Here is a 27,449-nt window from a genome sequence, read left to right as displayed (position 1 = left end):
ATTACAAAGAAACTGCAACTAACACAGTGAATTAAAAGTGAAATTCTGAAGTAGAAAAAAGCAGCCTTGGTTCCGGAAGTGTTTTTCCATAGGGATTTGAAAACATCTTTTCTAAAATGTTACAAGCTGTGAAACAAACCAACCAGCTACAAGATAAAACACAATATTACAAACTTTGATTTGCAGCAAATATTAAAAAGTGTTTGAAAATCAGACAAAAAGACAAAGGTACAAAAATCATGGGTAATGTAGTTTTTCACCAGGAATTCTGCTGTTAAATATGATTATTTAAAAAGTAAGTTGAAAGTTGCAGACTGATGGCTTCACGGTAGGTCTGTATTTAAAGGTTACTGTTTAAGTCATTGTTAAAAATCAATGACTTCTTCGAGAAAATAAACTGTAATTTTTACTTCAAAAACCCAACTGTTGCACACTATGGTGGCAGATATGGTACTTTACTTTACTTTAACTATTTTTTTCCATAATATAAATGACAGTCATACTTTTACTGTCATACTTGGAAATGTGCAACAGAACAGCACATGATGTCGGAAATTTCCATTTATAAACTCATAAGGAAACTCTGACAGATGAAGATCGTGAACATGGTGGCACCCTGGGGGATTAAATTAAATATATTCACTTTTATGTGCATACAATGATGAATCAAAGGAATGCTTGATAAATTAGCATTCCAGGTTGGGCTACAATTTGACTGAGAACTTTTTCATATTGTATGAAAAAGAATGCAGTGTATGAATAAGTATACTAAGCCCATGCCATAATTTGACATCAGTATTTCTTAAATACAACTAAAAGTTTGAGGCCACTGATGAATATGTTTCTGTTTTGGTCTTTTTTATTACAAAATTTCATTCTTTTTCTCAAACTGGCATGTAATGAGAAGAATGATAAACTTGGATTGACTGGCTTCTGTGTTTCGTGAGTGTAGTTGCGTCATCAGTCTAAATCAAAAGTCTTCTCTCTTTTCTCTCCCCTTAGTGAAAGCATCGTGCCCCCACAGGGCCAAAACATTCCACAAAGAACCGCTTTTAGTGCTATATAGCACCATTTTTTTTTAGAGTGATCCTCAGCTGAACCTCAACACTACGGCATCCATTATGAATGAGGGCGACAGACACGGAGAGAGAGCAAGAAATGATGAGGAGGTGTAAGAAAGAGAAACAGCACAACATGTTTTTTTCTCAGCTCTCTGAGGGTCGTAAGCCCTTCCTTAGTTATTTCTTTCTCTCCCTCACTGTGACTCACAGACAAACACCTGTCATTTTTTTTTTTAGGACAAAAAAAGTGTTAATATTCTATTTACACTTGTTATATTTATAATTAGAAAGTTCTCTGGAAAACTTTGTCTAATTGGTCACACTGAAGTATTATGTAATAATATATAAACGATCCTTCAGAAATCCTTCCTGATATGCTGATTTGGGGATCAATTATTATACATTTTTTTGAGCAGCAAAACAGCATATTAGAATGATTTCTGAAGGATCATGTGACACTGATGTAATTCAGCTTTGCCATCACAGAAATAAATTATATTTTAAAATATAAATAAATTGAAATGGAAAAGTTATTTTAAATTCTACTTAAAAGTTTTTTATTGTATTTTTTATCAAATAAATGCAGCCTTGGTTAGCAAAAGAAGCTTCTTTCAAAATCACTAAAAACTGCATTTCATATATCAGTCATCTGCACTAAAAAAGTACCATGGTATTTCCATGTATCATGGCAATTCTATTGTATTCTTTGTGGTAAATGCATGAATATGGTAATTATTCAGTAGAGTTCTTTCAATGGTTTAAACATGGATTAAATCCAAGTACTGTTGTATTACCATCCAGTATCACAACTATAATATAGTACCTTTTTTAAAGGTCAGAACAAAGATACTGAACCTCAAATAGAGTAGAACAAAATGATATGATCACTACACAATTGCAGTGAGACACTATAGGAACCAAGCAGCTCCTGAAAACACATACTTAGTGCACTAGTATGCCATAAATAGAGAACATATATACTCAGTGAGAATCTTGTCAGCTCATAATAACACATATTTGGTCTGCAAGGCACACTGGGCTCATAGCTTTCCGCTGCTGGTTTGTCAGACACCCCTTATTACCCATGATTCAGCATTCTGAGGGAGACAGGAAGTGGCAAAGCACTCTGGAAACGTCTTTTTTCCCCAGTGGGAAGCTATCACTCACATTTCAATATGTGTTTGTGCACATCCTGTCATTTTGGATATAATTTATAGCACACAAGTGCACATATGCACAAACCCCCACACTTCCTTTACCCAGACCCAATTTCCTGTTTGTCATTATCATTCTCCTTCTGCTCTTTTTGTCCAAGAAGGATTCAATTCAGGAAGAGGCTTTGCACACTAGAACAAAGCTAACATTTGTGGGTAATCGGGAAGTGAGTAATGAAATTAAATTGAAAGACTGTCATGATTTATATCAATTATATCTATTTACAATAAATAAACTAAAGACACACATGGATAGATGAATAGATAATATACTGAATCAATGAATCCTAAATATTGCATCAAAACTACACTTGAAAAATGGCATCAGATAATTAAACCATGTGCTTTAACCCTATACATCCTACTGTATCATATTTAATTTCTAAGGACTCTAAATTATCAAAATGATAAAAAATCTGCTGAAACCCCTGTTGAACACAACATACTACACACCTTCTGTTGTCTGTTTCTGGAAGATATAGAGTGACAACTGATATTTATATGCATTTTATGTAAGTAATTTGCTATATTGTTAAAAAAAAGTTCTCATTGATTTGCATTACAGTCAATTAATTAATTAATTAATTAATTTTTTTCGTCTAAAGGTTCAATAAACTGTTTTTTTTTTCTGTAAACACACACACACACACACACACACACATATTTTTACTGTAGTATCAAATAATTATGTCATAATGATAGTATCAAATGTGCTATTCATGGTATTTAAGGGACTTAAAAAAAAAAAAAACCTTCCTATACTTCTCGTCATAATGCAACAGAGTCACACACCATATCAGCAAAACTACCAGAGCTCAAGGCATTTCATTGTCACCAGTATTCACACACCATCCAATCTGTAAATAACAATGTTTTTGCACATAGTGTCTAACTTAGGTAAAACGTTCCCTGCATCTAAATAGAGTGCAACAGTGGGGTTCTGGAACTAAACATCCCATTCACTTTCTCCACACAAACAGGTTTTTAAAAACAATGTATAAAATCTCAAAATGGACCTACCATGAGCTTTGCAAGTTATTAAATCAATGGTATATGCTTCAGTTGAATTTGTCAGTCAACATTATTTCAATTTTTAATACAGTTTTAATAGCCTTCTTACAGTTTCAAACAACTCAAATTTATTTGACTATTTTTCATTTTGTTTTTATACCTGTAATAAATCTACATAGATAGTTTTACATGATACATTAATAGTTTTATATTGCATCATTGTTTTTGTATTTGATTACATCATGGTCTGCTTAGTTCATTGTCAAGTTCATTGTCTAGCTTTGCTTTTTCCAATGTTCAAATACATTTTTACTCATCTTATGGTTGTTTGGTTTGGTTTATGGCTTTTTTAGAATCCCTATGGAGGACATTAACATGAAAAATACTTCCTGAACCAATGACTGCTGAAGAAGTGGGCAGTCATTGTTTCACTCTACTTATATGCATAAATCCCTGATGCACAGTATGCAGACAGTGTACTTGTTATGCCGAAATTCTTAAATATGCAACCAGTGGACACTTTGCTATTCTATAAGATCGTAAAATTCATACTCGGTTGTCCTTAAAGTATGTAACTTTAGCATTCCTTTGGAATGCAGCTGTGTGTATCTCCTGCTTGCTTTTCCTTCTTTTTTTCTCCTTCCCTTCACGCCCATGTCACGTACAAGCTATTTGAAGCAAGACGTGATGACTTGACCAGATTTATTAGTCTAGTGTCAGCGTGAAACCCCAGAGAATGTGGGTGTGCGCATATGCGCATGCGGTTATGTTTTATTAAACATAAATGCACAAATTAGATGCTGCTGCTCAGTAATTATTTGTTTAACTGTGGTCATATTCTCTTTATTGATACAAAGCCCAATTTATTTTTTTGAACAGACCACAAAGGAAAAGTCCAAGATGTTTAGCTGCTTTTATGTGGGAATTTTAATTACATGTGTGGGAATCGCTGCACATGTTTGTAATGGTGTAAATTAATCCAATGTGAGAGATTTTTACTGTATTCTTTATGTCTAAAAAGCTTTCCGTGAAATTCTCGGAAACTGACAGGCATGATTATTCACACATGTTCTACTCAGATTTTACATCCATGTATTTGATCGTATTTTATATTTTTCACATGAAAATGACAACATGACCAATGCAATACATCCAGATTCCATTCATACTACACATGGTTACAAAGTAATTACTTATTCAAGTACCTACTCAGAGAGTATGTGATTTCACCCAAATAATCGGTTCAAAAGAATCATTTGTTCATGAAGTGGACATCAGAGTGTGTCTCTGTTGTGCCTCAAGCAAATCAAAAGAATCAGTTCAAAATAATCATTTGTTCATGCAATGAACATTAGAGTGGTGTCAATTTCTTCACTTCAAAACAACATTTTCTGAAATGTAGTGGAGTAAAAAATTAAGATATTATTCTTTAAAATGATAAAAGTAACATTAAAATTTTTGTTTAAATGCTACTTCGATAAAGTTTGTTACTGTCAAACCAGCACAAGTGCATGTTAAGTATGTTTTAATGAACCACATGTTGAGCAAATACTCTTGCTTGCTTATAATATTTCTTTATGTAAAACCGTAAATTATGCAAATGACCATATTTGCATAATTCCTTTAGCAAAACCAATCACTAAAAGAATACACCGTGATCAGCGGGCACAGTTCAGTCTTACTTAATCACTTTCCAGTTCACATAAACCTCTCACCAGTCACTTCCAAAACATCTCAAAATCAGAATCAGTAATGAGGACTTTCTTCTACCACTAGGCAGACAAGTTAATGATAAGTTTCTTGTTTGCAGCGTCTTCAGGTTTCTAAGTTGATGAGTTGAATACATTAGTTCTCTCCTAACAGCCTGAAAAAGCGGCGTCAGCGCTTTGAGAGTCAGCTGCTGAAATGGGACAAGAGGTGAGAGATTGAAAGAGGAAAGTGCGATAGTGAGCAAGAGAACTGGAGATTAAGTGGGTGTGTCAGATAGAAAGAGTGAGTATGTTGGTAAATGGCTAATGCGGGTGTGATGGTGTGAATGAAGAGAGATTACTGACTGAGAGAATCTATAGACTTTATGACCTTGCCATAATAATCTCTTTCTCTGGCTCTGCCTGTCATTCTCTCACTCTCTGAGCTCACTGGTATCGATGCGTAGCTACAGATTATGATTTTGAGGCTCTCTGACGGGGAAAGAAATGAGAGTTTGGAAGATCGACATCTTAAATGGTTGAGGCTAACTATGAGTGGCATCTTATGGTATTTTGTCATCTTTACTTCCCTTTCTTTTGTAGCTCTTCTCCTTCCCTTTCTCTGCCTTTCCTTCGCTGTCTTCCTCCTCTGTGAGTGTCTCAACATTCGGAGGTTTCTCATAGAGTTTGAAAGTGCCTGGGACAAAGAAAAGAATAAAAAGGTACTGTACATATAAATGCATTCTTGATCTATCGTAGTATAGTTCAGTATAGTTCAATATTATATTAGTATAATAATGAAAACCAGTAACCGTCCAGCAGACTGTTTCTGAGGATACGTAGCGTTGGGTACAGCTGAAGGATATGATCTTCAAACACACAGCGCCAGAACTGTTGTATGTCCTGAGGTCTATTTTTCTCCACCCAGTCCAGAACTTCATAGAAGCCCTTCTCCTTCTGCTTACGAGAACGCATCTTTTTCACATTCTACAGACAAAAACAGAGAGAAGGAGATAAAGGAAGATGCAACTATGATCAGTTGTATCAGGCCTAAATATGCAAAACAATTAACTGACACACTATAACTTTTTTTTTTAGGTATAGTGGAGGTACCATGGTAAAGTGATGGTACCTGATGGTTAGTACCAAGATATTAAGATCAGTTAGTTTTCTGGGGGGGGGGGGGGGGGGGGGGGTAGTAGGGCTCCACCCGTAGAGGCGGGGGCTGGGGCTGCGGAGGCTGCTCTGCCATGGCCTCCTGAACTGCCTGCACCGCCATGGCCTCCTGAGTTCCCTACTCCGCCATGGCCTCCTGGACTACCTGCTCCTCCGTGTTGCGCCCCGAGCTCCCTGCTCCGCCATGGCACCTTGAACTACCTGTCCCGCCATGGCCCCCTGAGCGCCCATATCTGCCCTGGGTGCCCATCCCCATTCCCCAGTGGATATGTTATGGCACGGGACGCGCCTTGGAGAAGATGGCTGTCAGTGTTGTGGACTTGTTTTTCCGTGTTTTACCCCTGTTCTTGTTCCTGAGTTTCCTTTTATGGTCATTTTCCTGTTCTTGTTGAGTTGATTGATTATTCTATGCACCTGTTTTGTTAATTATCCTATGTATATTGGTTCCTGTTTGTTCATTCATTCCTTGTCCGGTCAACTTTGTTACTAGTTGTTTGATTTTGCTTAGCTTAGCTGTGTCTAATATGTCCGACTTTTAGACATGTTTGTACACTTAGAGAAATCGGCATGCACAATGACAGCAAAAGACTAATGAGTGCAAAGAGCTTAGACCTGTACCGCCTGACTGCACAAACTGATCCCTATTGTCTGAGCCAGAATCAATAAGTTTGCATTTCTGCCAATCAGTGAATGAGTGTGTGTGTGTGTGTGTGGGTGTGTGTGTGTGTGTGTGTGTGTGTGTGTGTGTGGCGTTGAGCTTTGGATCAATGCAGAGAACAACAGGGGTGTGTTAAACATGTCAAAACTGTTTCAGAAACTCAGAAACAGTGAAAGTGCTCTCAGTACAGCTCCTTATACTATAACACCAAAAGCTGTGATGAAAGTAAGACTGAATGCATCTGCCTTACATTAATCCACAAGAGATATTTGATCATCCTGTAAATTTGGATAATTGGCTTATGTGTGTTAGTGTGTCACTCTCCAGGAGGTAAAACCAGACCCCTCATGGAGAATTGATTGGTCATGGAGGCCAAGGCCATAGTGAGGTGATCCACATGACTGCTGGGGCAGACCTGAATCCTTTTAAAAAGAAACACACAAACACACATAGTCCAGCTCAAGAGGGTGTGGAAAAACTGTATCAGAGTTTGGTGATCACGTCACCCCACCCTGCATTATCCAAAAAAATCTACATGAGTGTCTCTAGCTATCTCTTTCTCACATGAAAAAGAAACATACACAGGAAGGGAATTGTAGATTTCAACAGAAATACCCACCAAATATATCACTATTTTATCAATACGTTCCTCCTTGTCTCTATTTACTAGGGTTGGTCACATTCCACTGACTTCCATTCATACAAATGTGGATGCGGGAGACAGGAGACGCAAGCTTATGTGAATTTCACTGGATTCCAAGTTTGGTGAACTCTGCCCTGCGAATTCGAATCATGTGAAGATGTGTGACCAACAGAACACTGATACGTCATGGCGTGACCACCTCATAGCTGAATTAAAAGAACGCAAACTTTAAATCTTCAGGATTGCAGTAAAGTGGAGTAGACTGCATATTTTTACACTGACGGCGCCATTTACTTTCACATGCTGTCTTGTTTTAGTATCCGATTCACAGAAGGGATTATGAAAATCATACACAATTTTGCAAAACAGCACAAACGTGCCTCAAAAACAGTGAATGCAATTTTGTGGACTAGTTCAGAGCACTGTGGTGTGGAGGATGTGGCAGATCACTATAATCTGGCATACTTTGCTGAAATTGTATAGCATTGATGCACCACTGTGATCCAAACATCTGAATGACACAATGACTCACTGACAAGACTGTCACATGCCGCCACTCACTGGTGGTTTTAGTTTCATATTTATCATTATCAATATATCATTTTTGTCAACATTGTTCAACTCTATTGACTATGTGTCTTCATTTATGCCTGATTATGACATTCTTCTTAAGTGCTGCCATGAACAATAGACGTACTGTAACATACGCAAACATCACATTTAAAGAGATGTTCTGTTATTATGAGGTTTGTGCACTGAAATGCCGGGTGCATCATATTTACGGAATTTGTCCCTATAGAGTTTGGGCATGCAAAGCAACTTTAAGTGATTAGTAGCCATTCAAATCGGATACAGAATTCAAATAGTTGGGATTACGATCAGCAATTCCACCCACTCCACCAGATTATAAGGATTTTAACCATGGATGAACATATTATAAACACACACACATACAAACAGTCACACGGCACAAGAAACAAATTAGCCATGGATGGATAGTCTCAAATTGCATTTTAATGGCTCTAGGCACTTTTTGCTGTCATGTGTGATACTGTGAAACCATGTCAGCCCTGCTAACTTCAGGAACTTGTCAGTGCTGGGAATGAGGTGCTAACAAGAGGAAATATGAGACACACACATACTCGCATACACAAAGGTATCTGGCATTAAGCACAAAGTACTGCTCTCAAAAGGTCCTCAAGACAGTGCCCCTAAGTGGCTCAACCGCTTTCATGTACACAATCCATACACACAAAGACAAAAATCAAGTAACTTTAAAAAAAAAATGCATATAAGAAACAGACTTTTCACAGGTTCCTTTTGTTTGCATTCTGTTTCATTTGCTGTGATCAAAGTGAGAGTTTCGAGAGTCCCCTGCAATCACAGCTCAAAGACGTATTATCATCCTGCCTTTGCTGTAATTACTATCTTCCTGAACACCAGCTTAGAGGAGCATGTGTGCGCTCTTGTGAAAAAGACAGCAGAGGAGGAGAGGATCTGAGACGTGTGGAACAGATGTGAGCTAGATTTAAATTAAAAAAGACACGATATTGTCGGACCTGACGGTTTATTCTTATCCAAAACAACTAGATGTGATATGAGTGTGATATACATACATACACTACCAGTCAGTGTCACATGATCCTTCAGAAATCATTTTAATATGCTGATTTGTTCAAGAAACATTTATTATTATTATTATTATTGCCATTTCAGATAAATGCTGTTCTATTCATCATCTGAAAAATTCTACTCAGCTGTTTTGAACATAATAAAAATAATAAATGTTTTTTTTTTGTTTGTTTGTTTTTTTTTGCAGCAAATCAGGATATTAGAATGATTTCTGAAGGATCATGTGACTTGAGTAATGATGCTAACAATTCAGCTTTGAAATCAATAAATGCCTGGACCGATTTTTTGTCCCAGTCCAGCCCTGTGTGTAGGAACAATAATCTGATGAATTAAATGGTGAAAACTGCAGGTGAAAGAGAAAACTTAATCCTAACTAACTTAATGATTAACATACACACACAGTTTGTGTCAATCATGTCACACTGAAATGAATGCAGCACATGTACATGCCAAAATCAAGTCCTATTTAAAACCTAATCCCACTAACCTAATAAAACTGTGGAGTACTGACATTGTTGCACATTGTTGATAAATAAATGCATATCATTGGATCAAATGCAATTTCCATATAGCTGAATTTCACCTGCAATATCTTTGACTGTAAAGTGAATAATTGTCAAGTGCATTTCAATTTGTTCTTAAAGTAATAAATACAAAGAAATAATAAGAAATAATGCAATAAGAAGCATGCAATGATGTACAGATGTTTTTACCTAGTGCCTTTTTAAAATATTTATTAATTTTGTGTTTGCATGATTAAATATTACATTAAAACTATTTATTTAAAAACTTTTTTTTTATATTATTTCATTAATATTTCATTGTACCTTTAGGGATTCAGCTTGTCACTGTCTGGGCAATACCTTTAAAGGTACATCTTTGTGTACATCTCAGTGTGTCCAACACAAGCTTTTTCTAAATGCCATTCATTTAATTAATATACACAGACAGGACAACCAGATGTCAACACATTTAAATTGTCACTGTTGAACATATCTCCTAAAGCCACATGTAAATGTGCATCTCTGCTCTTTCCTGCTATTGTTGTTCATCCTCATGCACACAAGGTTTCCTATTTATCTCATTCAGCATCTCTCCTCTTGTTTTATTCATGTGCTCTGTTCACAAACTGAGTTAAATCAAAAAAAAATATATGCAAACAGCTGCCAAACTCTTCCATGCTTTTAAAATTCAATATTTGACCTATAACATTTCACTACTGTTGTTATTATTGGATATAATTTCAAATTTTGGACACTGTTCATTTCCACATATTTCAGATTGCTTTAATCTTAATTTTGGACTGTAAAGTGAATAATTGTCAAGTGCATTTCAATTTGTTCTTAAAGTAATAAATACAAAGAAATAATAAGAAATAATGCAATAAGAAGCATGCAATGATGTACAGATGTTTTTACCTAGTGCCTTTTTAAAATATTTATTAATTTTGTGTTTGCATGATTAAATATTACATTAAAACTATTTATTTAAAAACTTTTTTTTTATATTATTTCATTAATATTTCATTGTACCTTTAGGGATTCAGCTTGTCACTGTCTGGGCAATACCTTTAAAGGTACATCTTTGTGTACATCTCAGTGTGTCCAACACAAGCTTTTTCTAAATGCCATTCATTTAATTAATATACACAGACAGGACAACCAGATGTCAACACATTTAAATTGTCACTGTTGAACATATCTCCTAAAGCCACATGTAAATGTGCATCTCTGCTCTTTCCTGCTATTGTTGTTCATCCTCATGCACACAAGGTTTCCTATTTATCTCATTCAGCATCTCTCCTCTTGTTTTATTCATGTGCTCTGTTCACAAACTGAGTTAAATCAAAAAAAAATATATGCAAACAGCTGCCAAACTCTTCCATGCTTTTAAAATTCAATATTTGACCTATAACATTTCACTACTGTTGTTATTATTGGATATCATTTCAAATTTTGGACACTGTTCATTTCCACATATTTCAGATTGCTTTAATCTTAATTTTAAACCTTTTTAGCAAATGTTCAAAAGTAACTTTTAGGGGTAAACCAGCTTGTCACTGGGCCAATACCCTCAAAGGTACACCCCTAAAGGCTTTATAGGATAAGAATATGCACCCTTTAGGGTAGACAAGGCACAAAGGTCTGCTACCCCAGCGCATGTAATAACAACGAACTTACAGTAATTGCCTTTCTATGTTAGTTTTACTCAATAAAAGTGTACAGTAAGGTAAGCACTAATATGAAGTGTCTCTTACCGTCGGGTGAGTGATGAGTGGAGATGTCAGCTGCCAGTCCCACTATCAGCAGCACAAACGCGCGCAGTCCGCTCATGAGGCACCAGTTCTCCATGCGCCGGTAGATCCTCATGATGCCCGGCTCCTTATGATGAGATCTTCATAATATACCGACACAGGAACACACACACACACACACACACACACACACACACACAGCGCAAGCAGAGAGGATGTGAGTGACTTCCTGCAATTCGATTAAATCCACAGGGGAGATAGGGGAGGGTGGTCTACGGACCCGCGATAGAGCTGTCTGGAGAATTTTACAAAGCCAGTACTGCTTAAATCTTACGGTCTACTGTGTTCACACTGTCCTGTGTCACACGTGCAGAGTGTAAACAAAAGCAAAGAGCACACGGACAGCTAAGAACAGATGCGGGTTGGTCTCGTGCTTTGGTGAAGTGTTGATTCTTTGGAAGAGTGCTGCTTGAATCTCCACGTGTTTTATAGCGGGGCTCTGCAGGGTCCTAAAGCTATTCATTCAGGTTCCTAAAACCGTTCATAAATACTGTTTATAAACAGTATTCATAAATAAAATTCATATATGTAATATTTTTAAATAATATTTCATCTTTAACCTTGCATTCCTAATTATTTATTGACAGTATTATTTCAAGCATTATTTTAGGTCAATGATTTATGTGTAAAAACAAATAGTTTAATAATATCAATAATCATATCTATTATAATTATTATCGTCCCGATTCATATAAAGTGTCTAACTACTATGTACTTATGCATAAATAAATAAATAAATAAATAAATGTATATTTAAAAACGTACAGAATAAATGTATTGTATCAAATGATTAATTTAAATGTAAGTACATGTTAGTCTATTATTATTATTATTATTATTATTATATAAAATAAGATGTGGGCTGTCTATTAAGAAAGCAAAGTAAATAGGGTCCATTCAGTCTTTTGACTTGCATTCCGGATTAATTTCATGATAGTATTATTTTATTGTATGTTTGTAGTCAATGATTTATGTGTAGCCTTTAAAATAAATAAATATATTTATCAGATTTGTCAGACTTCACTGTCACAGTGTTATTCTCATTTACTCAATCTTGTGAATGGCTTCTGCTTGATATGACATGAATGAGTTCAGTGCAATTTGAATGGTACTGTGGTTACGATCTAGGATAAAAGTTACATTTACTAAATACTACATTTAAAATATTATATGATTAATGTCAAGTCAATTTTTGCCTACATAATACTGTTGCAGAAATTCAGAAACTTTTTGTGGCTCTACATATTTTGTGAGTTTATTTGCAAGGAAATTATTCATTTTCTTAATGGGGTCATTTATCCTTTTCCTTTTCGGTATGCAAGGCACTCTATAATAACTCTCTCAAGGTTTCCAGCAGGTAGCATACTGACCTCAGAGACTCAAGGACTTAACATTTTTGCATTTTTAAATCAGCATATTTGCTTGCTCTTCCTTTCATGAGACTTTCAAAGCACCACAACTAGCTCTGAATTCAGACTGCTGAAAAAAGACGAGTTTTCCACCCTTAAGTTACTTGTCTCTCCTTTATCATCATGTCATCCAATCTGTCATCTAACACTTGATCACTGACTTTCCAGACTAATCTCCCGTTACACTGTTCTCTCCTGAATTCTATTACCCCAAATTTCACGTTCCGCACCAGAAACCCTGACACTTCCAGGGCAAAGGAGTATGAGGAATATATGCCCCTCTCTTTTTATCATACATCCCATGGCATTTTAACATTACCAAGCTGTGTCACATTCTGAAATTGGCTATTAAAGAAAGAGAGCATAATGTCCATATTTTAATGTGGAGAAAATTGCATAATGAATCTGAATAAAAGCAGGTTCAAAAATGGCAACACTTGCATTTTGTTTCTTTCTTTAATTTTTTTTCAAATAACTACTTGAGATTATGAACCATAGTTGATGGTTGAGACCATAGTTGATAGTTGAGTAATTACAAAATAATTTCAATAGTAGAACAAGCTGCACCTAATAAATCTTTGTAATGGGTTCTTTAGTTCTTTAGATAAGGTCAACCCATTTCCACTGGTGGAAAAAAAAATCATGTAAAATATAATTTAAAACTGCATTTTTATTAGCTCTACATGCTATCTTCTGTAGTGTTTATTTGACAGCACATTCTCAACAGAAAACAGACTCCAACCAGGTCTAGAGTCTTATAAGTTTTCTTATACTGTATTATCAAACATATAAAAAAAAAAAACTATCGCACAGCACATCGTATGGATTCACCCCAGGTCCAGTAAAAGGTGTTTTATATTTGGAACAATGCATCAGAAAGCCAATCTCTGCTCTCAGGAGGAAGCTGCAAAGGTCTTCCTTGTCTTCAGCACTTTGCCTCAGGCAAGGTGAACACGGGGGATATGAATCTTGTGGACAGGCACTTCCCTCAGTCACCGTGTCTTTGAAGAATTTGATCCAAAAGTTTCTGTGGAAAAAAGGAGAGGAAACTTTTAACTAAACTACAACCAGGCAAGCAGCCTGTTTGTAAAAGCACCTGCACGCTCAGGTCAAGTGGTGAAGAAATGGGGGTAATTACAAAATAATTTCAATAGTAGAACAAGCTGCACCTAATAAATCTTTGTAATGGGTTCTTTAGTTCTTTAGATAAGGTCAACCCATTTCCACTGGTGGAAAAAAAAATCATGTAAAATATAATTTAAAACTGCATTTTTATTAGCTCTACATGCTATCTTCTGTAGTGTTTATTTGACAGCACATTCTCAACAGAAAACAGACTCCAACCAGGTCTAGAGTCTTATAAGTTTTCTTATACTGTATTATCAAACATATAAAAAAAAAAAACTATCGCACAGCACATCGTATGGATTCACCCCAGGTCCAGTAAAAGGTGTTTTATATTTGGAACAATGCATCAGAAAGCCAATCTCTGCTCTCAGGAGGAAGCTGCAAAGGTCTTCCTTGTCTTCAGCACTTTGCCTCAGGCAAGGTGAACACGGGGGATATGAATCTTGTGGACAGGCACTTCCCTCAGTCACCGTGTCTTTGAAGAATTTGATCCAAAATTTCTGTGGAAAAAAGGAGAGGAAACTTTTAACTAAACTACAACCAGGCAAGCAGCCTGTTCGTAAAAGCACCTGCACGCTCAGGTCAAGTGGTGAAGAAATGGGGAAGTGGGGAAGTGACTGCGTGTTATCTACAGATTACCCAGAATTCTCCCTGGGTGGCCATCTCCCCTGGGAGCAATGATAACTTGCTATCTGTGCTCCAACCACATCATGCTATCATGGCTTTTCCCTCCTCGGATGTATTCATTTTATTTTCTGCCTGGTTCTCTTGTCCTTGGCTATCTTTGATGCTGCACATTCCAGTGTAGATTAGAAAAAGTTGAAATGTTTTGTTCGAGAAACAAACTTTTGTCATGAACTACTGATTTTTGCCAAATCTTAAAGGAATAGTTTAGTTTAAAAAAAGTAAAAAATAGTTTAAAAAAAAAAAAAATCACATAACAAAATCATATAACTTTTTTATATAAAGTCAGTCATTCGAATTCGTATGACAGTATGAGTTCAGTGGAACACAAAATAAGATGTTTAGAAGAATGTTCATGCTGCTCTTTTCCATAGAGTAAAAGTGAAACAGTTGAAACATCTGACTAATATCTGGTGAACTAACCAACTTAAAACTTGAAGCAAATTAAATATTTAGCCATTAGATCATTCACAAATAGTCACATCACTGGTTTAATAGTTCATGTCCGATTTACTGTGATAAAGAACATTATGTTTGAAACTAGCCAAATATCAAGCATTTTGAAACTACTGTACTCCTTGAAGTTTTAGTGGTAACAAGAGTAAACTCTAAAACAAAGATGCTGAGACTAATTAAGCAAGAAACTCAGTAAGCACAGAACGTTAAATGCACAGTTACTGTATAATTGAACTACAGCAGGTCTTTGTGTAGTCAAGCTACAGTCTTTATCCAAGGCTGCATATCTGTAATAACAATGTACTGTAAAAGTCTTTATGGTCACTTTAATGAGATGCTGAGTGAAAGTATTAAACACAATCAAATATTTGAAGAAGGATTAAATATACATCCAGTATATATTCATTACATACAGTAAATATACAAATATACATTGCAATTGGATTAACATTTACACATGCTGAAAGAAGCAAAAAAAAAACTGCCAAACCAGACTGGTATGATTTCAGTCAGACTATGACATTTTAAAGAGATGAATTAATGCTTTTTCCGAATTGTAACGAAACTTCTAAGGTACATGTAAATTTGCTTATCATGATAATTATTGCCATTATCAATCACTGGAATTTTCAATGTCCTTAACTGTCATAACAAGTATATCACAGGACACACATAAGAGACAGAAAGTCATGCACACGATGAGCTACAAAACAACGTCTATATAAACTCTTTTGGCAACTCTCTCTCTATCTCTCTCTCTCTCTCTCTCTCTCTCTCTCTCTCACTGTATCTCTCCCCTCACCTGCTTCTCTCTATCTTCAGCCTGACTTATCAAGAATTCATCACTGTCACAGAGGAGGTGCAAGCCTGAGAGACAGAAGGGCTTCATGGGAGACAGTGAGCCAGACACTTCATGACAGACTATCAGCCTCACAGGACCTGACACCCATTAAAACAACACACCCCGACAAGAGATTTCTCCTTTACAAAAGCACTCGTTTTAGGCATCCAGGGATCAGGCTGTCAGCAAAGACATCCAAAATACCAGTGAAAGCTGTCCTGTTGTGGAATTCAACACTCTAAACATCAAAAACAGGGAAAGTATTGTTGACACAAACCTCCTTTGTGTCACAAGCGTCCCCTAAGTATCAAGACCGTATCTGTCACCGAAAAGAACAAAAGGAATGCATGAATAAATCAGCCTTGAGTGGAATTAATGTGGATATCAAAAAGTAGCTTGATAGGCAGGATTCATTTGAAGAACTATACTGACCTCTATTGGAAGAAAAGGTAAGTACAAGTGATGTGATCTCTTTAAAAAAGAAACTTCTGTCTCTATTTTTTCACTCTCAAGTTGTACCAAAGCTGTACAACTTTCTTTTTCCCATTGTAACACAAAACTAGACATTCTGCAGAATGTACTAGTAAATCTGTTCAAATGAATGGGGACAGGAGCTTTCAAGCTTCAGAAAGGATGCAAGCGTACCATAAAATGATCATAAAAGTGGCCCATATGACTTGTACAATATAAGTCTTCTGAAGTCATACAAGGGCTTTGGGTGATAAATGTAAGTCATTCACTAGTTATCTCTTCTTCTTCCGAGCTGTTATATCAAGAATTGCTGTGACTGGATCATTGAGTCTGTGAACCAAATTCAAAAACCAGCTAGTCCAAAAACCTCAAAGTCCAGTTAGTTAATCATTAAGACTAGTTTTGTGAAACGGATCAAAACTGACATTTTTAGTTCTGTCAAGCAGAACTAGGGCAAAGATTATAAATGAATAACAGCTTAAATGTATCACATGACAACAGACGACTTCAAATATATTTTATACTTGTTTTATAGTGTTTTTCCTTTAAAAAAAACGCAAAAAGCTTCAGTCCCAATTAATTGTAATTTCATGGGAAAAAAATTACCAGCACAGTCTTCAAATTGCCTCCTTGTGTGTTGCACCGAAGAAAGTAAGTCTACATGGGTGAATAAATAATGACAGTTTTCAATTTTCGGTAAACTATCCCTTTAAGTTAACTACCCCAGCTAGAGTCCTTACCAGGTCAAGAAAATATGATCATATTAAACTTAATTTGCTGTAAAGTTGCTTTGCAACGATTTGTATCGTGAAAAGCACTATACAAATAAACTTTAATTGAATTTAATTGAATTAAGTGGGTTTTCACAAGGGCCCGACAAGATAAATGTAATGCTCATTTTGTATATTATCATTTCCAATCTGCTGTGAAGCACAGTTGGATCTCTGCATGAATGCCCCTCACGAGCCTCTATATATCATTTGACACCTCAGTACGGAGGTAAAAGTTCAGCAAGGTGAGATCAGACAGTCTGGCAGCACATAGCACCTGCTGTTTCTAACCGGAGGGAAGGTTTTCACAGAGCAGCACAAGTTTCATCTCTGCTGATACACTTGGGCTGACAGTTGTGACAGAACGCATTAGGAGTCAAAAGCCTCAGGTGTGTCTGTCCTTACGGTGGTCATTAAAGGTCAGTCTGGAGGATCACTTTAGAGTGTTCATTGTTACAGCATCAGCACAAAGCAACAGAGCTATTCGGTCATGACGTCAATTTATAGGCCAGTCCGGAAAGGCTAATGTTGTGTGCTAAACTCTGTGTTTTCCTTCATGAATTTTCATGAATGTGGTTTTCAAGTCTGTGGTTGCCGCTATTTGAAGCCACTTTCACGTTTTGTTAAAAAATTATGCGCTGTCATATACAACAAACAGGAATTTTGAAATCTAGGTGTTCTTTAAAAAAGGTAAGTCACTAGCAAATTGCTACATAAGGGCTATAGTCAAGTACATACTGTAACTCATATCCTAGATTAGTGGTTCTCAACCAGGGGGTCCAGTGCCCACGAGGAGGGCCTCAGCAAACTTCCAAGGGGGCCCACAAAATGACTGAAGTAGTTAAATGAATAAATCATATATATATTAAAATAATATAACTCTAAATGAAAATGCAAAAACCACATCAAATTAAGATATAGAGTGAATTTTTTTCCCTTCAAACAACAGAGGGCCTTTGAGCACCACTGTCCTAGATAACAGATAGAAAGCTGAGCTTTTAAAGAACACATTTTATTTATAGCCAGTCCCCTCTTTCGCTCTCCCACTTCACTTCTTGAATATTCTCCAACTTTTCAGTCTTTATAAAAGACAAAAAACAAACCCTTTTTTTTAATTAAATTTGAATTTACTCATAATTCAAGAAACATTATTTTCTTGAATATACTCATTAGACATTCCAGAGGGAACCCACTGCTGGAAAAGGCTAATTCTCTTCCAGGCTTAAGGACTACAAACATCTCTCAGAGTCTTGGTTAAAACTCTGAATCTAATTTAATTTTGGCTATTAAACCAGGCAATCTTTAATTGAATTCTCCTTTTAATTACATTCTACTAACTTAACTACATTATCTGGGTCCTGAAAAAAAGACACTATCATATTTTACTGTTCTGCTCTATATTCAGCTAAGAAGCATGTCTGTGTAAAGTTTCATTTTACTTAATTCTGGCTGCTTTTTTCACAGCCTCAAATGGATTCCACAATCATTCTCCAATCAACAGCTGTGCTTCTTACCAAGCTTAATCAAGCTTAAAGGACAAAAGCGTTTACAGCTGTAACCTCTGCTCCCATGCTCCCTGTAACACGAACTGGCCAACTTTGGATTATATCACAGTTATTTGATGAAACCACAATATGTGACCTGGCTCATTCTCTGCACACATCAGTATACCTCTAATTCACTTTTATGAAACAAAATGCAAAACATCATAGTGCCTCGGGACTATAACCTGCCTGCTATATGGCAGTAATGGATTTGTTTTAGTAAAATGGAATAGGCGTTTCAACATAGGCGTAACAAATAACACATAATCAGATTTTAGGATATTTAAAAAAAATAAATAATAAATATAATCTGTAATACTTTACAATAAGGTCTTATTTGTTAGCATTAGTTAAGGCATTAGCAAACACAAACAAAATGCAATGTAATACATTTTCATGTATATTATATTTATTAATCTTTGATCATGTTAGTTAATAAAAATAGAATTATTTGTTGCTTGTTCATGTTCACAGTACATTAATGTTAACATTTTGACCTTTTTTAATGTATTAGAAAATAATGATAGATTAATAAATTCTGTAAAAGTATTTTTTATTGTTAGTTCATGTTACCTGATGTAGTTTCTGCATCTACTGTTAACAAATAAAAATATTGTAAAGTGTCAGCAAAAAAATCTTATTTCTCTTCTGCTCTAGCTTGTGTACTAATCTACCATATACTGTATATTAAACTTGGCATTGTACATTATGAATATTTAAGCGGCACCCCCTCTCCCCATTTTGATTTCCGTTTTTTTAAAGTTTTTGTTTTGTTTGTTTTTTTTTTCCCGTGCGTTCCTCCACGTCCCCAAATGGAGGAGCAATTAATGTTTATCGAGCTGGCTCAGGCGAGCCCAGACCCAATCGTCTATGCAAGGGCGTTCGTTCTCCGTTCCTTGCTCCTCAGTCTGCTCAGCAGTGCACCCGTGACAATTGTTGGCTTTTATGACCGATTAACAGAAGCTAAACAAATACATGTAAATAAAAGTAAAACTGTGAATTTTTTAAATGGTAGAACTCATTAAAATCTATAAGCCTTAAAAGCAGAGTGAGATTTAAAGCTTAACCTTTTTGAACACCTCTGCCCTCAGTCTGTTGGTTTCCAACACCAGCCTCTTCCTCTCCTCCTCCTTCTTTTTGGTCACCTCAGGGAGTTTGTTGTAAATCCTGCAAGCACAGACTGAGGATGATGAATGCATAATGACATGAAAAAAGTGAGTTGGAGGTGCAAGAAGGAAGTGATTCATCTACTTTTCATCCAAACAGACAAACACACATGGAAATATCTAGATATATTGTCCATATATGATACTGATATATATGTCCATATATGCTTTTATCCACTATACTTCATGATCTGGTGGCTTTTATTCAAGCAGAGAGATAAGCAAACACTGTCCTTTTCAGAAAGGGGTCATATTGTGCATGATTAGCACTGATGCATGTGTAATATGAATGTGTGTACACAAAAACTCACCGCCTGGATCTCCATTGCATCTCCTTGCCTGAGATGGCTCTGTCCCTGGGTTTGAAAAGGTTATCTACAAAACACACATACAGCAGGGGAATAAAAAATAAAAGTGAAATGGAAAGGTTGTTACAAAGCTTAATATTTAATCATTACATTTTATTCTTCAATTTCAGTTTTTTTAAAGGATGTTAGTGTGTTACCTTATTGGCCTAGCCTTACAAATCAATAAACTGTTTAAGCATTTATGAGCTTACCGAACAAATATTGCAGTTGCACATACAGTAACTTATGAATGAGAACATTTTTACAGAATTCTATTGGAGCCAATAGGGGGCATCAGTTAGCTGCAGGAGAAACAGGACTTGTCATTAACTTTTAAAGATTCATTGTTCATTCTCAACAGGGCCGCAGTAATACATGCAGAGGTCTTTGAGATCTCTATTGTATCTGTTTGCATTTAATAAGTCCGTCCCATCTCAAGTTTGTTCTGATATTACCGAACTTCTAATGCAACATATGTTTCACTGCAGAGCTGAATTATGTCATCCTGTGACGGCATCAATATGTGTCTCAGTGCAATGTGCTTGCCCTAAAAATCTGAAGATGATGACCCTTATACTCACTGTTGGTACATTTCTCAGGCATTTGCCGCACTGATGCACCATTACCAATTCATTGTTCATTGCTACTGTTGATACCTGGTTGAATGGTTATAGCAGTAATACTGAGACTGCATTGCTGCAGCACTAGATATCCACCACAGCTCCTTCAACTGTGCATAGGAAGGATGCCAATGAAAACAGAGTATCTTACCACTAAGTGGGTGTGGCTTGGTGCAGTTCCACCTACGGTTAGCTGTCTCCACGCCCATGATAAATTCAGCTGTTTGTAAGCTCCGCCTCTCTCTGGCCCTCAGTTCCAATCGTCGCACCCGCTTCTGAGAGCGAGAGATGAAATCTGGACGAAACAGCTCAAGAGCCTCCTACACACATTTGGATATGAACACAAGGTTTGTGCCACAGTGAAATGCTGGGGTGTATATTTATAATATGCCATATTTTAGTGTTCAGGAAGGAAGTAAACTTGAGTAAACCTGATTCACAGAGGATTTCTTTGTTTTTTTAGCAAATCTCAAAATGGGTATCCAATTATTTTTAGTATTTTATGTAAAAAAAAAAAAATCAGATAAAAAGTTAGTACAGAATTTTAATATCAGTCATAACATGAGGATAATTATCAGCTTAACAGTATCAATATTTTGCAAGTAAATAATTGACTAATTCAAACCACATGTGGGTGTGTTTATAATGGTTTGCAAATATCTTTGCAGTTCAGATTTAAAAAAAAAGGATTTGAGTCAGATATGCCCCAATAAATCTGTTGTTTTCTGCCTGTCTGAACAAACCCTAAGGAAAACCTGATGGTAGCCAGATTCGTCTAGTAAAACCATACCCTCAAGCTAAGCAACTGGTGTCCTGTGTCCTGCTGGCCAGTCTTGGACTCACAGGTGCAGTTAGTTAGATGAGGAGAAACCGGGTACTCAGTGAGTCTCCTGACTTTCTCAGCAGTGTGGAACACTGTTCTGACCTCATGAGGGGCCCTTAGATGCACCTGAGGGACTCATGTACAGATAAATAATGATGTTAGCTTAGTGCCTTAGCACACAACCTGACAAACACTCGCTATAACACACTACAGTAATAAGTACTAATACATTGCAATACACAGAAGTAGTGGTACATAGTAAAAAAAAAAGGATTTGAGTCAGATATGCCCCAATAAATCTGTTGTTTTCTGCCTGTCTGAACAAACCCTAAGGAAAACCTGATGGTAGCCAGATTCGTCTAGTAAAACCATACCCTCAAGCTAAGCAACTGGTGTCCTGTGTCCTGCTGGCCAGTCTTGGACTCACAGGTGCAGTTAGTTAGATGAGGAGAAACCGGGTACTCAGTGAGTCTCCTGACTTTCTCAGCAGTGTGGAACACTGTTCTGACCTCATGAGGGGCCCTTAGATGCACCTGAGGGACTCATGTACAGATAAATAATGATGTTAGCTTAGTGCCTTAGCACACAACCTGACAAACACTCGCTATAACACACTTTTACCTGGATAAGTACTAATACATTGCAATACACAGAAGTAGTGGTACATAGAAGTAGTGTAAGACATGCAGGTGAACAGTCCACTATAGGGTTTGTGAACTTCTTAGTATTTAAAAGCAATGGATATTAAATGGGAGGAAATGTGACGGGACATTATTATTTTTTTTCTATCAGGATTTGATTAAATCTACCTAGCAATCAATTAGCAATATGCTGATAATAAATAAATAAATAAATAAAATAAAGGTGGTATCACATTTACTGCAAATTTTCGTGAAATCCAGTCATTTCGATTGGAATTCCCCAATCTGAGATTTCTGACCTTTTTTTTAACAATAATTTACTGATAAATGATATGTCATAAAGACCAGGAATATTGATGAAAAATAGGTTTGCATGAATATCATGCAAGTTCTTTTGGAAGCTCTTGTCACTTGATCCGCTAAAGGCAGAGTAAGATGTTGCATTTTCATGGCATTTCACGCTGAGCACATTCAAGCTCTTGATTATCACAGGGGAGTCCACCATTTTATTTAAAATTGGCTCTGAAATAAAAGTTAAAATGCTATTCACTAAAGCATGTCAGGATCAGTGAGAAAGAGACAGGCTGATTTAAAAGACAGATGCAGAGGGTTGCAAAAGGACAGTGAAGGATTGGCTCATAAATAAACTAAGACTTGTGGCTAAGTGCCCTTGTGCACCCTCCCTCCAGTGGTAGCTGGTGTTAGTTCATCAGAGCCCAGTCATGCTGTCGTGCCATCACACGCCTCACGGACCACATGCAAAAGATCTGTGTGCTGCAGAGAGGATGTTATCCTTCGACTCATCACGAGCAAATGTGTTTAGTTGTACAGAGTCAGAATAGGGGCCAGAGAAACCAATAGACTTTAGATGCAAAGTAATGTGGAGTCAATGATGCATCATCTCACATAAGAAGATTGAAACTCACCCTATTTTCTTTTCAATAGCTCTCCCTCACTTGCTTCTTCCTTTATATAAAAAAATCCGTGTCCTGACTGTGCATCTGCTAGTTGTGCTGCAAGGTAAATAACTGTAAAATACCAGCATCAAATGCTGATAATGCTACAATCTGCTACTTGGCTTTACTTGAAAAGTATCTCATTATTCCAAGATCAAGACTCTCTCTGTTAAAATCCAAAATACTGCCTCGCAGCAAACTTACAGATTTAACAGATTTCATTCCATCTCTAAATACCCAGCCATGCACTCTGTATCAAATAATGTCAGATTAAACCTATTCTGCCAATTTGCACCAGCGGGCCATTTTATCTGACATCTGATTGACCCACTTGAGCTGGTACACTCTATTCACTTTCTAGGTGCATTCTTTTGTTTTCACAAAGCCATTTATAGTTTTTCTGACAATGCATTCCCATTCCCAAAGGAGCTTGAGGGAAGGCCGGCTCATTAACAATGCATGAGCCACCAATCAGAAGGTGTGCAACCAGACTAAGAGATGTTGAAATGAAACCGCACTGGTTAAGATATCACACGGTGTGTCGGAAAGGAATGTCGCAGCAATGCTGCAGAATAAATGAGAGCAAGAGAAAGAGAGAGAGGATGGATACATTTACATGGCTGCTGAGGAGCAGGGAGGTGATATAGGTACCTGATGGCTCGCTGAATGCCTGTCTGGCTCTTAGATTGCTCTGCGTTGGCCCTAAGACATTATTAGCCTTTCCATTCAGTCTGAAGGCAGCAGAAGATGAGTGGCACCTTGTTCTGAATGGCAATGATGTTAAAGTGGAACACCGCGTGTCGGAGCCGAAGCTAGTATTATTTTTAAAGGCACTGCCATTGATGGTTGAACCATTCTTCAGTTGCTGGGACAGCCTTTCTGTTCCATCAACACCAATGTTCGCCATGTCCCAGTCGCTGTAGGACCTTTTAGCTTGAATTATCGTTTCGGGTTTCTCAGGGGTCTGAGTAAAAGATGGTTTTCCAAGGGAAAGGGACAGAGTGGATCTATACAAAGTCTGTCCAAGAGGGATTGAGAGGGATTTGTCCAAGTACAGAGTAGATTTTAATAGCTTGGATGGTATGAGCTCCAGATATGCACAGGAGCGGAAGATATGACATTTTAAAGGGGGCGAAGAGTCCATTTGGTCTTCTTCCTCTGTGTAGCTGTGCTCATGGACTGGTGGAGCTTGGGGACTGCTGAGGGTCTCGCTGGCACAATGCTGTTCTCTGTTCTCGGTCACTGTCACCACAACTGTCTTGTGTCTAGGAGGCACCGGAGTGCCAGCAATGATTTGTAGGGTTTTACTTTCTCTGTGGGCCATGAGAGAGGGCGGTCTGTCAGGCATGTTCAGAGGACGAAAGGTTGAGTTTAAATAAGCTGTACAATCCCTTTTAGGAGACAAACTCCGAGCGGTGATGGTGATCGAGGAGAAGCTTGACCGTAAAGTGGGTCTACTGTAGCAGTGGAGAGCTTCAGGGACACTGCGTGTCCGGCCCAGGAATAAAAAAGGACTAGATGTGTTTTCTGATCTCCAAGGTTCATCAAATGATGTAGAGCCAGATAAAAATGGAGGTGTTCCTCTCCCTGGGTCCTCCAATCTAGTCCTCAGACTCCTCCATGGTGTCATGGCATTTTGGTGCCAGCAATACTCATTATCCACTACCTGTGAAGTATAAGACCTTTAGTATGAAGCTTCAACTTTTACAAAATATTACAGAAATATTCTGGGTTATACACATATTAGATGTACAAGGGCAGAGTTCTCATGACTTTTCAATGAATGTACTTGATGAATTTAAGATGGTTTCATTAATGAATTGTTCATACCAATATATTTTATGAACTGGTTTGACCAATTCATTGACAAAGAACAAATAGAATTTCCTCATGAACTAGTTTGAATATTAATTTAAGTTGAAGCAGTAACATCCTCATATGCAGTACAACATAAGTTATTTCTTCTTCAGGCTATTAATGTAGCCTGAAGAAATAACTGATGTTGTACTGCATTTGTGATATCTATGGTCTTTTATTACCCCTCTATAAATATGAATTTCACCCAGAGGCAAAAAGACAGACATAACATGTTAGACAGTCGTACTGTTTATGATGAAATCATGAGGCAGTAAAAATATCAATAGCAACTATTGTCAGACTCTGTTCCATGTTTTGTGTGTGTCCTGCTCCCCATGTTCCTTCCCATGCCCTTATTTGGTTAGTTTCCTGTTCCTCCCCTGATTAGTTAAGTTAATTTGTCCCAGGTGTTTCCCTTGATGTTTCATTGCTCCCAGGTGTGTCTCGTCATCCCCTCCTCCTGTGTGTATAAAAAGTGTTCCCAGTCCCAAGTTCTCTGTCCGCTGTTAAACGTCTTCCTGAGTTCGTCTCCCTTGGTTCCTGAAAATAAAGTCTTGGTAAAGTATTCTCCAGCGTCGCCTCGTTCCTCGTGTGTGTGCACCGTGACAACTATATTGCACAGATTTCTGTACTGTATATTTACAACAACTGATAAACACATGATGACTAAACCTTTGCACGTTTACTTTGGCAAGTTACAGATAAACCAAGAAAAACTATAAATATACTGTCAGAAAAGTCTCAGGTGATTTTGAAGGCAACAGAAATGCTGTGTGAAAACAAACTGAAGAAAATGTTTAACAAACACAATCCTCTGCTGGATAAAACAGAAATCCTTAGAAAATAAAAAACAGTGTTTGAGACATTACTGTTAATTTACACAGTTGCCACCTTAATTTTATTTGCAGTGGATCACTGCTGATTTACAGGAAAGGCCAAATAGTGTGGCTGAAACGGTTGTTTTCAATTACAATAGCCAACCTCCAAATTTATTACCAAAACGTGATCACACACCACAAGACTAAAGTTTACCATACTGAATTTTGGCTCAGAGATTGAAAAACCAAGGAATTACCAAGAACAGAGTGAACATTCAGTCAACATAATGAAAACATATGCTGAAGAACTGTAATTTCTACATGCACCAGAAATTAACCCTCTACCGCATGGCAAAAAGATTTAAATATTTTTTTCTATAGGTCTATCATAATGCGTGCGGTAGGGGACAATGTGAGATGTTGTACAGACAAAGTACTTAGTAAAAACAAAATTGTGATAAACAAATACAGGTGGTACTTTCCTGAATACAATTTCACAATTTAAGTTTAGACACTTTAAAAAAAAATAATGTTCATCATCATCATCGTCGTCATCATATTCCACACTGCTTTACACAATTTAAATAATTTTGATACCTATAATCTTAGATCTACTAGATTAGAGGTCTGAATATTATGCATGTAACTACTGCAGAAAGGATGAACTTGAACTATTTTCTTATTTGTAGCTTTTATGCATGTCTTACAGAAATATGTTTGTTGTAAATTAATTAGTATAGTTTTAAATGAGTTCTTATAATAGGCAAATATGATATTTTAAGAAATTGACACATGTGAAATAACACTAATTTTACAAGTCATCATTAATACATAATCAAATAAGGGGCCACATTATCTCTTGGTTGATGCAAAAGGTATTTACAAGTTTATACTTTTATTTGGTATACTATGAATTTGCCCATAAAATTATGGACACGTTTTGTCAGTTTGAGATTCACCTGTACGTATTTTGAAAACTTAAAATTACACTTTCAAAATGTTCAAGCCCAATCCGATACATTCTACTACTGTATGTATACCTGTAATTCGCTGCTTAAGTCTCTCTTACCTCATTAATGTTGGGACTCGACTGATGAGAGCACTTCCAACCTTTGAATCGCAAGTTTGAGCGCATGTCTCTTACATTTCAAGCTGTGGAAAACATAAATACGTAATTCATAGTTATTAGATACGCGTTCGCAGCAGCCGAATTACGTCACAACACAAAACTAAACGAGCACGCGCCGCTCGTTTTTCAGCCCAACCAACTCATGTCTGCTCACCTTTACTTCAATTATTCATGAGCTGCCACTATTATCCAGTGACCACGCCACTTTGAGAGAGTTTTCAAGTATTTTAGCCTACCTGTTACTCTTATGCTCCCAGCTTATTCTCATAGTTACTTCATGAGTAGTTGTCATTCCAAACAATTACCGAGTACTGAAAAGCTTTTGCTTATTCACACTGTGGCATGCTGTTTATCATGAACAGCCCTGTTAACCCTCCAGCTGCCATATCAGC

General features: G+C 36.9%; 2 protein-coding genes across 3 annotated transcripts in view; both read right to left on the bottom strand.

The window, feature by feature from the left end:
• The window catches only part of LOC107674032 (disintegrin and metalloproteinase domain-containing protein 12-like), a 117,362-nt gene extending 105,582 nt beyond the window's left edge, over positions 1–11,780 (bottom strand). Inside the window, exon 1 of the mRNA XM_016467891.1 lies at positions 11,341–11,780. Within this exon, the coding sequence (XP_016323377.1) occupies positions 11,341–11,452 (112 nt within the window). The 5' untranslated portion in view covers positions 11,453–11,780. The remainder of the gene's footprint in view (positions 1–11,340) is intronic.
• Positions 11,781–13,586: 1,806 nt separating this feature from the next.
• On the bottom strand, positions 13,587–27,121 carry LOC107674047 (uncharacterized). Of its 2 annotated transcripts, none has more exons than XM_016467909.1 (7): positions 26,998–27,121; positions 23,905–24,919; positions 22,031–22,197; positions 20,985–21,153; positions 20,178–20,241; positions 19,768–19,867; positions 13,587–13,833 (listed from the first exon to the last, which is right to left on the bottom strand). In XM_016467909.1, exons 1-7 carry the CDS (start codon positions 27,061–27,063, stop codon positions 13,795–13,797), a joined length of 1,620 nt encoding a protein of 539 aa, XP_016323395.1. In that variant the 5' UTR covers positions 27,064–27,121; the 3' UTR covers positions 13,587–13,794. The 2 variants fall into 2 exon arrangements, with proteins under 2 accessions (XP_016323395.1, XP_016323396.1); XM_016467910.1 differs by having other exon boundaries at positions 19,780–19,867.
• Between the last annotated feature and the right edge of the window lie 328 nt (positions 27,122–27,449).

The sequence above is a fragment of the Sinocyclocheilus anshuiensis genome, unplaced genomic scaffold (genome assembly GCF_001515605.1).
Source record: "Sinocyclocheilus anshuiensis isolate Anshui unplaced genomic scaffold, SAMN03320099.WGS_v1.1 scaffold544, whole genome shotgun sequence".
NCBI lineage: Eukaryota > Metazoa > Chordata > Actinopteri > Cypriniformes > Cyprinidae > Sinocyclocheilus > Sinocyclocheilus anshuiensis.
This window is presented reverse-complemented; position numbering and strand designations above follow the sequence as displayed.

What these genes read in the sequence shown, in the direction of transcription:
- LOC107674047 (XM_016467909.1), bottom strand. Translation starts at nt 27,063, where the DNA reads ATGCGCTCAAACTTGCGATTCAAAGGTTGGAAGTGCTCTCATCAGTCG. An exon ending in CGAGTCCCAACATTAATGAG is followed by an intron (nt 24,920 to 26,997) that starts GTAAGAGAGACT and finishes TATACTTCACAG; the next exon opens with GTAGTGGATAATGAGTATTG. An exon ending in ATGCAATGGAGATCCAGGCG is followed by an intron (nt 19,868 to 20,177) that starts GTGAGTTTTTGT and finishes CTGTGCTTGCAG; the next exon opens with GATTTACAACAAACTCCCTG.